At 37.1% G+C, this 14484-nt stretch overlaps 1 protein-coding gene across 1 annotated transcript in view; it reads left to right on the top strand.

The window, feature by feature from the left end:
• The window catches only part of VWA8 (von Willebrand factor A domain containing 8), a 191082-nt gene that overhangs the window by 129814 nt on the left and 46784 nt on the right, over positions 1–14484 (top strand). Inside the window, exons 29-35 of the mRNA XM_005487303.4 lie at positions 675–877; positions 7711–7827; positions 8302–8366; positions 8466–8591; positions 9203–9312; positions 11352–11506; positions 13242–13443. Coding sequence (XP_005487360.2) covers positions 675–877; positions 7711–7827; positions 8302–8366; positions 8466–8591; positions 9203–9312; positions 11352–11506; positions 13242–13443 — 978 coding nt within the window. The remainder of the gene's footprint in view (positions 1–674; positions 878–7710; positions 7828–8301; positions 8367–8465; positions 8592–9202; positions 9313–11351; positions 11507–13241; positions 13444–14484) is intronic.

Genomic DNA, 14484 nt, shown 5'->3' on the forward strand with positions numbered 1-14484 from the left:
TGCACTGTCCAAGGTGTGTCTGTTAAAGGCCTTTAATAAATACCTGCTTTATTCTCTAAATCTGTCTAGCCTCTGTTCTAGGTAGCCATTCCAAGGCATCAGTCTAGACATTATTATGTATTATGTACAGATCTTTAATGATCAATACTGGAATGCTGCTCTTTCTATTTGCAGTCCAATTTACAAGTAAATTAGCAGGTTTTCATAGAAACAAAAGAGAAATTAGGTAGCTTTTTATTGGTTTCAAGAATTGTCTGAAATTATTCAGGCAGGTGGTTTATTTGAAAAGTTCTGTATATTGTTTGCACAATGTACTATGTTTAATTATTAAATACATGAATTTAAAGAGAGGATGGGATAGGATAGAGAAAAAAGAAGAAAGAAGATTATAAACCAGCAAAATCAGAGAAACGTACTAGCAGCTGGCTGACACTGCAATCATGCCTACACAAATGTGTCTTGGACTGCCTGCTTAGAGTTAATAGTGCTGTGGCAAGATTCTGCCTGTTAACATTTATTTAATATCAAGAGATCATTTCTCTTTATCTTCCTTGTCAACAGTGGTAATTTTTCAGTACTTTTTGCTATATCATCTGCCAAGTTTATGACATCTCTTTCCAGAGGAAGAATGCACAATGTCAATAGCCTTTCACTATTTTGTTTTCTTATTTCAGAAGAGGAACATAAAAATATTCTTTATGTTACTACATGTAATCCTGTTTCCTTATACTTCATGAACATTTCTGGTAAGACTGGATACTTTGTGGATCTTTATGACCTCTTCCCAAGAACAGTTGGAAGTGTCTGGCAACCTTTTGTGACTGCAGCACCACTGGGAAATCCACTTAAAGGTCAAGTGGTTCTACATGAAGAGGAGGTAAAAAAAAATAAATTCCAGCTAAATGTTTAGTCATGAGCAGAGTAGTATCATGAGGGTATGTCACTGGGGACTACCTCTGTAGACTGGACAAGGCCACCTCCTGCTGAATGTTCTCTCTTTTACTGTACTTGTAGCTTGAGAGTTGCCTTCTCAAGCTACACGAATGGCGATTTTCCTCTTGCATTCTTTAGCTGGACCATGTCCTTTTCCATTCTTGAAGCTGAATTCTACCTGCTTATCTTCCCTTACTGATAGAGGGAGATTGGGCTTGTGGGAGAACAGGGGAGAGTGGGTCAAGTTCAGGAGTCTCAGTGAAACAGCATATGTTTGCAGAGTAAAATGTTTTATGGGAACTTAAATTCTACTCCAATCTTGTCCCCCTTTTAACTTTTCAACTAGTATATAAAAGAGACATTTTCTGAATCACCAAGTAAAATGGTGCTTGTATTTGCTCCATATTTGTTTTCTAATCCTTGTATATCTTCTTCTCTAACCTGTGAAGTGTTAAGACTAGAAGGAAGACTAAGTAAGCCTTGACATCCACAATGCAAATAGAGAACTAATAACAATGTCAATGGTGTTTAGGAATGTGATTTTTTTTATTGATGGAGTGACAAACTATCCTTTGTTCTCTCAAAAAGAAAAGAAGCCTAGAAGTTTTTCTTTTCAATTGGGTGAAAAAGCCACTTCATAGGTCATGGGGACTTCACCTCAAATTTAAGGATAGCTAATTGAACAAGAGCCAAAAAGTCCCAGCTGAGCAATTTAGTAGAAAAAGAAGAGAACAAAGAAATTAATCGCTTTTGTAAGGTGTTTTACCAGGAGCAAAAACCTTCTGCACCTAGCTCAGTTTTTCTCTGTTTGTTATTTTGCCTGCTATTAAACCTTTTTGATTTTTATGCCTCCAAGAGTAGCTGAGCTATCTTGGGTATGTTATAGACCTCCAAAAGCTTATTAGACCTAGCTCAGAGAAGTTACTATAACAGGGTTGGCTTGACTTGAATGCTTTTTTAAAGACAACTATTGCATACTTTACACTTTCCCTTACTATCTGTGAGCTGATTGTAACATTTTCAGTTCAAAATTTCTTTGCCCAGGAGTGGGAAGAGGCAACAGTATATACCTGCTGCTACTGCTCATTTTTTAACATTAAAAATAGTTTATTAGGCTACCTAGAACTCACTGTGGTTTGATATGGGCTTTAAATCAGTCATTATTGTTGACTGTTTTTTTCCTTTCTTTGAATTTCTTCTATCAATGTTTCAGTAGGTGAAAGGCTTCAACGTAGAAGAATTCTTCCTACATTGAGTTGGGATGTTCATAGTTTTCAGTCATTTTTAGTGTTTCTGTAATGCTGTTGTTCTAGCAACATTTGTCAAGTGTTGCTGCTACTTTCTGGTGTCAGATGCTGCTATTAAGCTCGGTGCCTTATGAGAAACACAATTCTTCTGCCTTTGGTGGAACTGCCTATGCAGGTGCAGCTGCCTTTTGGATCCTTTCCAATGCAAACTGGAAACAGTACGATTTTGAGCTTACCTTCTTGTTGAACAGCTATAGAAATATTATTTGGGCTATTTTGAGGTGCACATAGCACATTTTTTTGGTTCTAAATAATTCTTGGCTTCCTTTGGAGAAGTTGGTGCAGGAAACTAAAACAGATGGCAGTCTGTCTTCCATCTAAGAATGTTTAGAATGTCTCACACTTTTTAATATAAAGCCAGCAATATTCTTTGCATTCCAAATATCCAAAATCCCTACCATTTTGTTTTTAACCAAATCACAGTAGCATCTGGTGTCAGAAATGAAGGTTCTTCCGTGAAGGTGTTATCTCAGAGTCTGGTTTTGGCTGTCCTCATGGAATATACCTTTTAGTGATAGTACAATAGATGCATTTTTCAGACTCTGAAATAAAATTTGTGACATGGAGAGACTTTGGTAGTTCAGTGTCCCTTTCCAGATGACTTCAGTCATGCTATAACCTTATGTTTTTCTCTAACAAAGCTTAAATTATGCCAGTTTCAGACTTGCCTTTCTTGGCAAGTGCTACAGGTGAATATATCCTGTCTGTAAATAAGCTTGGTTTACACAGGAAAATAATACAGAATCAAAACATTCTGAATGTTTTGCATTATCTTAGAACTTTTGACATATTTTTACCATTAAGGTAGATCTTATTCACTATTTGTGAAAATCCATTTCATTTAATTACAAACTTGTTTGCAAAAAATCCTATTCTTAGGACACCATTCAAAAGTAATTTTAGATTTCTTGAGAACTTAAACAAGCAACTTAGAAAACAAAAAAAGAAGGAAGATTATTCTCTTGTATATTGCATGCTCATATCCATGGACTACATTGGTAATTTATTTGGGGTGGTTCTTAAGTGAGCCATTAAAACAAAGGTTAGATGAGTGCTGCTGTTGTAGTTTTCCCAGCCACTGCTGACCTTCCTTATGTTGGGGTTCAAGTGTTGAGATCTCTAGTTCCCACTGAATCACAAGAGAGATTCTCAAGCAGTGTAATTTTTATACATAGAGCTTAGGTTTTATTCCTAACTCTTCCTACAGTGGAGCCATGGAAAAACCGTGTGCTCTGTGCACCTGTGATCTCAGGTGGATGTTGCTGTGTATGAAATTTAATCCATTATTATTAACGTTAGCAGGTAAGCATATGGCCTAGGATAATCATCCAAGTACCGTCTGTATTTGCTGTGAGAACAGAGGTGACCTGAAGAGCATTTCCTCTCAGCTCAAGTAGAACATGTTTAATTGCCCTCTGGAAGTTCCTCTCTCTTTCCACTGGCTACAGAAGGAGGCTTGACATATGGTCAAGGTGCCTACATTTTAGGTCTACTAGGATCATGGGCAGGCATAAACTCAGAACTTGAAGAATTCACATGTTGTTAAGAAAAGTAGATTAGTGGCACATCTGCATTTCGAGCAAGGCTACGAGCATTAGCTAGTTGTGCCACAGTGCATCAAACAAAACAAGAAAAACAAATAATATAAATAACATGCTAATCTCTAATGCTTTAGAGATTCATCTGTGTTTAGTTGCAAAAAGACTAAGAAGTATTAACAATATTTATAAAAAAATAACTTGCATCTATTAAATAAAGTGGCCACTTGACAGTTGCTATTTCATAATAATCAATATCATCCATTAATTAGACAGTACCAAAAGCAGCTTTTTCAATTTTTTTCTTTTAATAAAGGTCTTTGGAGATTAATGTTTCTGACTAAGTTATAAAAAAGAATTATTTTAAATGGATGATAACCTTATTGGAAAAGATGGAATTATTATATTGTGGCTCTTCAAATAAGCTTATGGGTTTTATCTTGTTCCCAGATAACATCCATCTAGATTCAGTAGAGCCCTCCAGTAAAATAAAATGAAAAATCACCATTTCTTCCTGTCCTTTTAAATAAAAATTTACTGAAAGTAAACTCCTCAGGGATTTAACTTAATGGCACAAGTGGGAGATTTATTTGATTTTAAGCCACATTTACATCTTCTTGGAAGAAGGGGTAGATGATTTTATTCCTCATGGTGGCCATTGGTCTCAGTGAGTGCAAGCTTTTTTGACTCTATCTTTTTGTTCAGAATAAACTCATAGACTTTGAAAGGACTCTGCAGAAATCTCAAGTAACTTTGTAAGATGGGAATTGCATTCATCTTTTCAAAGGAGCAATGCCTCTGCCATCTGTCCTCCCCACAAGTACTTCAGGGCCTACTCGTATTTCCTGCTAGAGCTTTGTGCCCTTTTTGTGCATGATTTTATGTGGGGTTTTAGGAGCAAACTGCGCATGGAGAATTGATTTGCTCATAAATTAACAGCACAATTCCAGGACTTTTTACAAGCACTTTACTGTGTTGAAAGGCCGCAACTGGACAAAGTAACCTACAGGCTACCTCAGGGAGCACAACAAGCTTTGTTCAGGCAGTGTTCTGTTGGCATCCTTTAACTCTGCTTTTATCTTTCTTGGTCAGGAAGTGGGGTGGAGGGGAAGGAAATGCTTTTCCCCGTCCCACATGCTGCTGCAGTTCTGTCAAAGCTCTCTGATAACAAGGGAGTGAGAGAGTCTGTGGCACAGAAACTGACGCAGAGATCCACCTCACTCATCTCGCTCACATGTAGGAGATGGCAACCATTTTTTAAAAGACTTCTTTTAATAGTTTGTGATCTGGCCTGTAGCACAAATGAGGATCTGAATATGAAAGTACCAGTAGCATAGTAACTTCTGTGACCTCCAGTCCCCATGATATTCTGATGTATGTCTTCAGAACAAAGAGTGATTTTCTTCAAAAACTGGTTCTTTTCTTCATATTATTTAAGACTTTCCTTTTCTATGAATACACATCATAGTAAAGGTCTGCTTATATAGAAATGTGTGCACCTTCTGTAGAATGGGAGAAGGCTTATTTTCTATAAGCACAAAGCTTATGCCACTCCTTGTTCTTATTTCACTGAAATATCGAATGCCGTCTCCCAAATCATCTGAAAGACACCACTAGCATTAATTAGAACACCAGTAATATACTTGTAAATACTTCCCTACCTCTGAAGATGTGATGGTTTGTGCCCCAAGCCATACATTTTTGCACAGACTTTTTCCAACTGAACCTGATGAACAGTGTGTTAATGTTTGTATCTGTTCCTATGATTTACAGTGTCAGGGTTGTAATGTTTCTATCACTCAAGGGATCCTTGAGTAGCTCTAATAGAAAAGGTGGGACAGGAGGCGAGAGGATGTATGCTAAGCTGCTAAGCTAAGGATCAGCCTCAGTCTGAAGCAGACTGTATATGCAAGTTTGCTTGCTGAGAACATGAGCATTGAGGGCAGAACAGATCAAAGCTGACAGTGAGTTTAGGGAGAAGAATACAAGAACATTAAACTGAGTTATTTGCACTGTGCCACTCTGAAACTTCCCCAAGCTCTACCCTCTCTCTGCAAAACCATAAGGAACAACTTCCCATATCAGCAAAATGAAGTCACAGTCCTGTTTGGTTTAAGAACTTTTTAGAGGAAAATGCTGGCTGAAATAAAAACAGCACTAAGGAAAGGGAAACTTTGCAGTAACTAAAAATAAAGGCACACCACAAGATTGGTTATTGCATCTGTCCAGAGTTTGGAATTCCAGACACTGGGGTTGGGAGGTCACCCAAAGGTTACTTTTCTCCCAGTCAAGAACAAACAGAGCAGAATTGCACACCAACGTCTTCTCCCAGCCCACTTGAAGAGTTGCCAGAGCTGCTCTTGGATGTGTTCACAAGTGACGCAAAAATCTATTCTTAAACACAGACAGAATATACATCAGTCACTTAGCACAGAAGGAAGCCATTAACATCAAAAGGGGTGGAGTAGAGAAGCTTTTTATACTACCAACTGCTTTCATAAATTTAACACTAAGTGGAAGAGTGTAATTGATTCATATGTGTTCTTTATCTCACGTGGAAGGCTGATGCTTTTTCAGAATTGTATAAATGAAATATGGCAGAAAATCAAAATCCCAAGCAAATGTCCTATTTTTTTCCTGAATCACATTTCTATAATTTTAGTTTGTAATACGTAAGCAAGCTTCTTTTTTTAGAAATATTGAACTTGAACTGAAATTCCCAAATGCTCCAAATAACATGATAATATTTCAAATACTTTACCATATTTAGCTTCAAATTACTGTCATTATTAAAGCTAACTCTCACAAATATTTCCAGTGAAAGTATGAAGAGTACCCAAAGAGAACAAAACTGCTGTGACTCAGATTGTTCATATTTGTTTTATTTAGGGGAATTCGTGGGAATTTACGTTTTACTTCCTTAACGTCTATTGTGCGTTATTGCACATGTTGTACGTAGGCAGTTTACTTTTAGTAAGTCCTTGCAGAACCTAATGTCCTTGCAGAAGTGAACGTTTCCTTGAATGGCAAACAAAAAATTGAGCCCAAGGCTTAATTAACTTATTCATTTGTACCTTTTGAATTTCATTTGATGCAGTTAAAGGCTGGCCCTGAACACTTATTGTCTTGAATTCTTAGTTAAACACATTAGGAGCAGCTATAGCACGTTGTAAAAAGAAATGTTTAAAAAGCCCCCATCATTTAATAGCATGTATGACCCTTAGGCATCAAGTAACAAATGAGAAATCTGAAGTTTAAAATTTAGTGCACCATTTTTCATGTGATGGAGATTTGCATCATCCCATCTGCTTCTGGTCTCCATCCTTTTGAGTCATCCTGCTGTCCTCCAACAGCTGTCCTACCTCTGACACTGTAAGCTGTCAGAGAGTGCAGGTCACAGAAGGATTGTCACACCCTGGGATATTTAATATCCACAGGCTCCACAGTATCAGAAGTACGAACTTGGAGAGAAAGTACTAAGCCATTTCTTCTTTCACCAGTTGGTCACCTTCAGTGGGACTTAAGCAATAGGTACAACAGAAAAATGGTAAGAAAACATAAAAACTGAAATGAGGTATTTTAGTGACTTGACAGAGCTAATTGGTATGTCTCTTATCTGTAGCTGATCTTAGACATGTAAGCCATACTAATCCAGTTTCTAGATGTTGTGCAGAAGTGAATGTGAGATGTATAGATAAAATGCTCTGGAAAAACTGTAGTATCATTCCAGCCCTTGCATGTACTTAACCTCTTCAGTTTCTCTATGAACTTCGAAATGAACCAAGAAAATCCAAGCTTACGTTTTGCAACAAAATCTTAATCATCTTTTCAGTATGCCATAAGTGGCTCAAATTCCAAAAGTGCTTCAGATAGATTTTTTGCAGTCTCTTAAACAAGCCTGAGACGAACATGGATCTGCTTTTCATTTTCAGAGCAATGTTGTGTTGTTGCTGGATACAAGCAACGGTGCCCTTCGCCGACTTTTGCTCTCACCAGATGCTCAGGACTCTCCTAAGAGAACATCTTGGTGGAACAACAAGGAAGAGAAGGTGAGGAATAGCACCTGCCCCTATTATATTAAGTTTTTTTGAAAGCAAATGTCAGTATTGGAAAAACAGGATCATTTAAGTTTTTCCTGGTTTTACAGCCCAAGCATTTATTCAATTGTTTACTCTTAGGTATGTGTAAATGTCTTACACATAAAATATAATTGTTATGGACTAGTGACATAAAAAATAAAAATAAATTTTCTGAAGATGCGTGTCCTTAAAATATCCCTTTTTAGGGCTAAAACTGGAAGTAATGGAACATTTTGTTACAATGAATTATGTCCAACATAATGAACGCAATTATGATACAATTTATGACTTGGAACAAGGCAAGCTAGATAGCATTTTGAGAGGTAATTAAAGCTGTGGATTCTTCTAAATAAATGAAAAAAAACTAGCACACTTTCAGAGGAGTCACGGAAACTCACTGGGACAAATCTAACACTGATTGTCCTATGATGTATGTTTATACAGAACAACTACAAAATGTGCCGAGAGTTTTCACACAAAAACTGGCTGGTATTCTACAAAGAAGCAGGGTAAGAGTAAATGATATTCTTATATTAAATTGATTTAAATCAGATCTCCTTGTGTATATCCCTAACTGATTATTCTTTTCTTGACTTCCAATTTTATAGAAACCACCTTATTGTACTGGATGTATTGGAGGGTCAAACTCACACCATCTCACTTCCAATCAGTTTGAAATCTGTTTTCCTGGTGGCTGAAGACCGGTGGCTCTTGGTGGAAAACGAAACAAATAAGTTAGTTCAGCCTAGTTTTCTCAATGGCATTATTTCTTGTTTGTGTCTCATTTGTGTTCAGGAGTTTCACTTCTGGTCTCAAACTTGTGTTTTTCTGTTTGTGAAACTGGCTGGACTTAAAAAGTTGGTGTTTAAGATGCTGTGGTGAAAATTCAAATAGACTTTATGGTAGGAAATGAAGAGGATATTCCAGCCTCTGAAAGTCTAACTATCATAGATGTGGTAATATTAATTTTACTAAGGTGATATTGACCTTTAGAAATGAGAATGTTGGTGGACCTATCTCAGGAGATACAGGCATGTAATCCAGAGTTAGTGCCTGCTTACTTTACTTTCATGGTCACATGAAAGAAACATTACTCTGCTGTCTCATTTTTATAAATGCACAGCAAATGAAAGTGTGTAAATAGTTGCCAGAAGACAAATCTGCTATTTGCTGGCTTACCCTTTCCTATCTCACACGTTTGGGAAATTATATTTGGTTTTAGCAAAAGGTGTTGATAACCTTGTTTATATAAATGGGGAATGTTTTCAATGTTTCAGAAGATAGAAGTCCTTGTTTAGAGTGACAGCTTTAATCAGGAATTATTATAAATGTGTATCTTTCACAGGAAATTTCTTTTAACCAAGCATGCCCATATGGAGGCTCAAGGCAGTGAGGTTTGCCAGCTGCATGCATTGAGTGAAGAGCCAGCTGACATGGGATTTGGCTTAACAACAGGTACTGAATGCAAGCTTGGCTAGTTCCTTTTTTTTGTTATTTTGTCATTTCTGTTTGCAGCTGCACAAACAAGACTCTCTAAAGGTCTGAGTAACCGTCTCTCCTATTCTGTTTTTGCCCCCTTATCATGTTTGGTTAATAATAACAGCTTTTCTCAAGGCATGGCGCATTCCATACTCAAACTTCAAGTGGTTTGAATAAAGCATTTTTGTTTCATTCGAGCATTCAAGACCCTCAGTCATGGACTTTCAGCAAACAGACAAGCACATAGAATAGAAAAGGAAGAAAGATGACTAGGCAGGTATTAGAACAGGAAAAGAAGGGAACAAATATACTAATGATTGCAGACTGTAGACTGTTGCAGGTCTGCTGCTCACACTCAGATGAGGTAGAAAACACTTCCCAACCCTTAGAAAAATACAAACCACCTACTGTTAAAACAGAGCAGAAGTCACATTTCTGTGGTTCTGTTGATAGTATGCAGGAGGCCATTGGGACCATCACACCTGTGTTAAAAGATAGATAGGGAGAGTTTGATCAGTAAAACTCCCAGATGGTGCTAGGCACTGAGGCATGTCTTAGTTACACAGTAAGGCAGAAGTCTGCAATGATCGTCATTCTGCCTGGTAAGATCTGTCTATCTTCAAATCTGATAACATTTTCAACCCTGAACATTTGATCGCAGTGCACAAAATCTTTAGAGTGCTTGGTTTAATAAGACTGGAAGTATATGTGCATCCCATCTAACATAGATTCATAGGCTTTGGTCAGTATATATCAGAGTAACAGAGGAAACAAACAGAGAAACCACTCTATGTCTCATAAAGAAGGAACAAGTTTTGTTCTGGTTCTTGTGGCTAGCATAAATAAGAAAAATGAGATTAGCACAGTGTAAACATGATACAAACGTTATTGACAAATAAAAGGGCTTCATTTACATAAACAGCAACCAGGTGGATGCTAAAAACTAACCATAGCCTAAATATCCAGAATCCTTTTTAACTCTTGTACAGTTTACTCTACCAGCTTATCAAGTACTATCAGAGCACAGTAGTTTCCTTCCTCTTACTACCTTATTTAGAAACCATTCTGGAGTATCATTCCTCAGATGGATAGAAATGTTATTATAATTTCCAGTCTCAAACTGTTTGTGGGCAGTCATTGCTGCATGCTTTCTGTGCTATTTTTATGCTTTGTTATCTTGTTTCTTCTCTTCCAATCTGAAATGTTATCATATCCCCTGTCCACCTTTTTCCAAATCATCCAGCAAACCCCAAATGTAGCATCTTCAGTCTGTTCTTTTTCTTTGAGGCAGAATCTGTGGCAGGAGAGCTAAAAAAAGGTAGACCAGTGTCGGTTTATGCTGATCCAGACCATTAATCCTTTGAGGGAGGAAAGATTTCTCCCACTGCCATGTAAACAAGATAGTCTTGGGCTCATCAAAGTGGAAACAGTGCAGAACTAAAGAGAGCAGGTTCTGTAGGACTGTGTTGGTAATTTAAGGCAAGGTTAAGGGCTTTCACAGGTGCACAGAATAAAATTCAGCTTTTCTTAGCTTAAAGACAAAGGAAAGCAAACCATTATTCAAGAGAAATGCATTACAAATTACAAATTACATTATTTAAATTACAAAGACAGCAAGAGAGTCACCAAGAAATGTCACATTGACACTTACATGTGCAGACCTATATTTTGCCTTCTGGTGCATTTGCGTTATAACAATTTTCAGTGAGAATACATAGTGTTTTGTTCTATTCTATAGGCTTCCTGCCTCATTTGTATAGCAGAGAGCAAAATTAAGTGGTATAAGCAACTATAAAGCTAGTATTTCCTGATTTTAAGTACTTGAGTTTACAAAAATAGGAATATTTCATTGTCCTAAGTGTTATAGTATAGTATAATCAGATCTTCTACTTTTTAGTAATTTTATGCTCAAAGTAATAGCAAATATTCAATGCTCAGCACTCTTACAGTTAATATCATTTCCTATTGCACATCTGGGTTTAATGACTTTCATTTTGTTGAATTTTCCTCTTTAGTGTCTGAATTGTGTGTGCCTCATGCAGTTTCAACTGACCAGCTATCTTCAGAAAACCTCAGTGCAGCTGTGGGACAAAAGATCAGCTCCCCCAACAGGATCTTCTCAGATGAGCATAATTATGCTACTGTTGTCATTGGTTTCCCAGACCTCTTGGTAAATACTCAGCATTATTGTACAGTGAAATAATACAGTCTCATTTATTCTGCAACCCGTTAAGTACCTGTTTACCAAATGATTTGAAAAAATAAGGGAATGACAGCAAGGGAGAAATTCATGTAGTGTACACCGTTTGTTATGGTAGTCTAATCTAGAGGAATATAGGTGGTTTTTTAGGTAATAAGAAATGGGACAATACAATGTCTAGCATGGACAAAATGCATTTTTAGTAAGCTCTGAACAGTGCTGGCTAGAGTAATATTTTCTAAATCATATATTTTTACAGTTTTTTAATTAAGCATAACCTCTGAGAAAAAGGATATCTATATAATTTTGAACTGTTCAGTGTGAACTTCTTGCCCAGTGTGCAGCAGGTAGCAAGACTAGATGAAGGAAAAAGAAAAAAACAATACAGAAAATTATAGCAAAGCTATAAAGCCTCTTTACTACTGAATAATGTAGTTATGTGTAAATACTACTTGTAAGTGTGCTCACTGCCATGACACAGTTAGAAAAAGAGCAGAAAAGAAAGTGAAACTTAGCAGTCTAATGACTAGGGCTGTTGCAAAGAGTAAAAGCAAACTCAGGGAAAATACAAGCAGTGTGTTTAGTTCTTTAGACTTTTTTAATATTTGCCTCCTAATGGTACATAAAAAGGGTAGTGATTATGGAATAAATAATTGTATATCATGTTTGTTTTTTAAATTGGGGCAAATTAAAAAGTGTAACTGTTAACAGACATGAATAAGCCTAATAACAGAAGAAAATTCATTGCAATCCAAAATTATTCAAAAATATGTTTTTGTCAATAAGACCATCTTTGCGATTAGCTTTTGATTTTTCCTTGGTTTGTCTTTATATTATCAGATGGTTTATTCAAGCTGTTCATATTACTTACAGTAGATGTGATTTTTTTGCTGGAAAAGTGAGATGGTCTAGAGGAGGGAGTACTAAAGAAGCTGCACACTTCCATACTAACACACCAGTGTTAGTGGTGAGGCATTTTTGGCTCTGCCTGATTTAGAATGCGGTACCACCTTTCCTCATACATAGTTTTAGATGTCCATGTGAATTTCAAAGAGGGAGTGCTAAGGGTTAATGGAAGAGTGATGGGGCAAAACTTCAGATTCAGTGTTCCGTGCTGGTGGTGTAGGTGTTTAGTGGGAACAAGGTATCTGAGCTCTTATTTGTAATAGCAGTGCTCAGTTGACCAAACACTGAGACCTTGGAGATGATTTTTTCGCCAGACTCTTTCAACCATAGTGGGAGGTGAAGCCACTGGCTTTCATGTAGAGACCTACACTTCAATCTCTGAACCTGGAGCTAAGTCCCAGCCTTATTGCTTATCTTTTAATTAATTACTGGAATATCTATTTGCACTTATCTATATTAGTGGAAACCTAATAGATTTTTTACATAGTTTGATTCCAAATCAGGTTATTTCAATGCTTTCTGTTCCTGGTTCAAGTAAAAAAAAGTCAATTCAACTTCAGATCTTCAAACTATCTTGATGCCTAAAACTCATGTAGATGGTTTGTTGGTTTTCCCCTCTGTAGGAGTTTTTGATGACAAAATAATCCAGGTCATTCCTTGTCATGTGGTAGCATAAGAAGTAACCACAATAGCCACATTTGATTGGAAATTAAATAAGAAGTGTAACTTATCAAGAAGTGTGTGTTCTTAGATTCAATAATAGGGATGTTTTCTTCAGTAGACACCTTCTCTTTTGCAGTCTCCCAGTGAAGTGTATAGCTGGAAGAGAAACTCCTCTCTGAGTCACAAACATGCTTCTCCTTCTGATCCACTTTATTATGGAGGCAAGAGGAAAACAGGAACTGCAAAACAAACCAATTGTGTTACTTTATTGGCTTCTAATCAAATAGTCCGAATTTTAGCCCCTGGAGATGTGCCCCTGAAAGACATTTACCCAAAAGGTAAGAGGTTCATGTACCTGTGCTGCAACACACTTGTTTTTTGTTTTGTGATCTGCTATCACTCATTAATTTTTCCAGAATGTTCCTTAATAATCACAGGGCAAGCATTTGAGAAGAAAGGAATGTAGTTGCACTTGGTTCTAAAATTAATTTGAATCTTATTAGCATGCTGAATTATACTTCTGAGGAATTAACAGGGTGTCTACACTGTGGATATCTCAGTAGATGGGATTTCTCTCTGTCTGCAGAGGAAACCCAGTAATAGAAGATGATCAGTCCAGTTCAGCTATTGGCCTTCACCAATACTCTGTTCAGTATCACACAGAGATGCAGTGATAAACTTGTTATATGACTAACTCAGAATTCCATCCCCAGCTGGGACAATAGGAGAGGTTATTTTGGGAATGCATATGAGCCTATTTACTTCTTTGTCTTTCTCTTCATACTTTCTCAATATTTGCACTTGTTTTGCTGGGAATGTTGCAGAGGACATCTCTGCCTCAGACTTTAAATCTCATTTTATGGACCTGTTGTCCACAAGTTTATCTGGTGCCTCTCTGAACCTGTGCATCTCCACAGCAAACTTTTACCTTTTGGGAAAAATTCATGATTTTTTGTGATCATCTGATCTCTTGCCAGGTTTATCAGGTGCCCCTTATTCTAACATTGCAGGCTTCAGTGAGTAACATTTCTGCATTCACCTTAACCATCACCTTCATGACTGGGCAAGCTTCAGTCACTCCTGCCTTCTCTCCAATCTGAAGAGACCCTGACTGTTTAGTTCTTCTCCTGTCCTTGAGAATCTTGCATGACCAACATTCACATGCAGCAAAACCATCCTCCCTTCTGACACTAATAAAGCAGGTGTAGACTACGGATCTTCAGACATTTTTGTGCTGCCATGCCAAGCCTTCTGTTGCCATTATAATTTTAGCTTCTTCAGCCAATAACTGAAAATACACAAATTAATACTAAATAACAGCATTTGTGAGTTTTGCATTTATTACCTTTAGGAATCTCCAAAGTTTACTATCAAAAAAG

This window comes from Zonotrichia albicollis, chromosome 2 (assembly GCF_047830755.1).
Source record: "Zonotrichia albicollis isolate bZonAlb1 chromosome 2, bZonAlb1.hap1, whole genome shotgun sequence".
NCBI classification, from domain to species: Eukaryota; Metazoa; Chordata; class Aves; order Passeriformes; family Passerellidae; genus Zonotrichia; species Zonotrichia albicollis.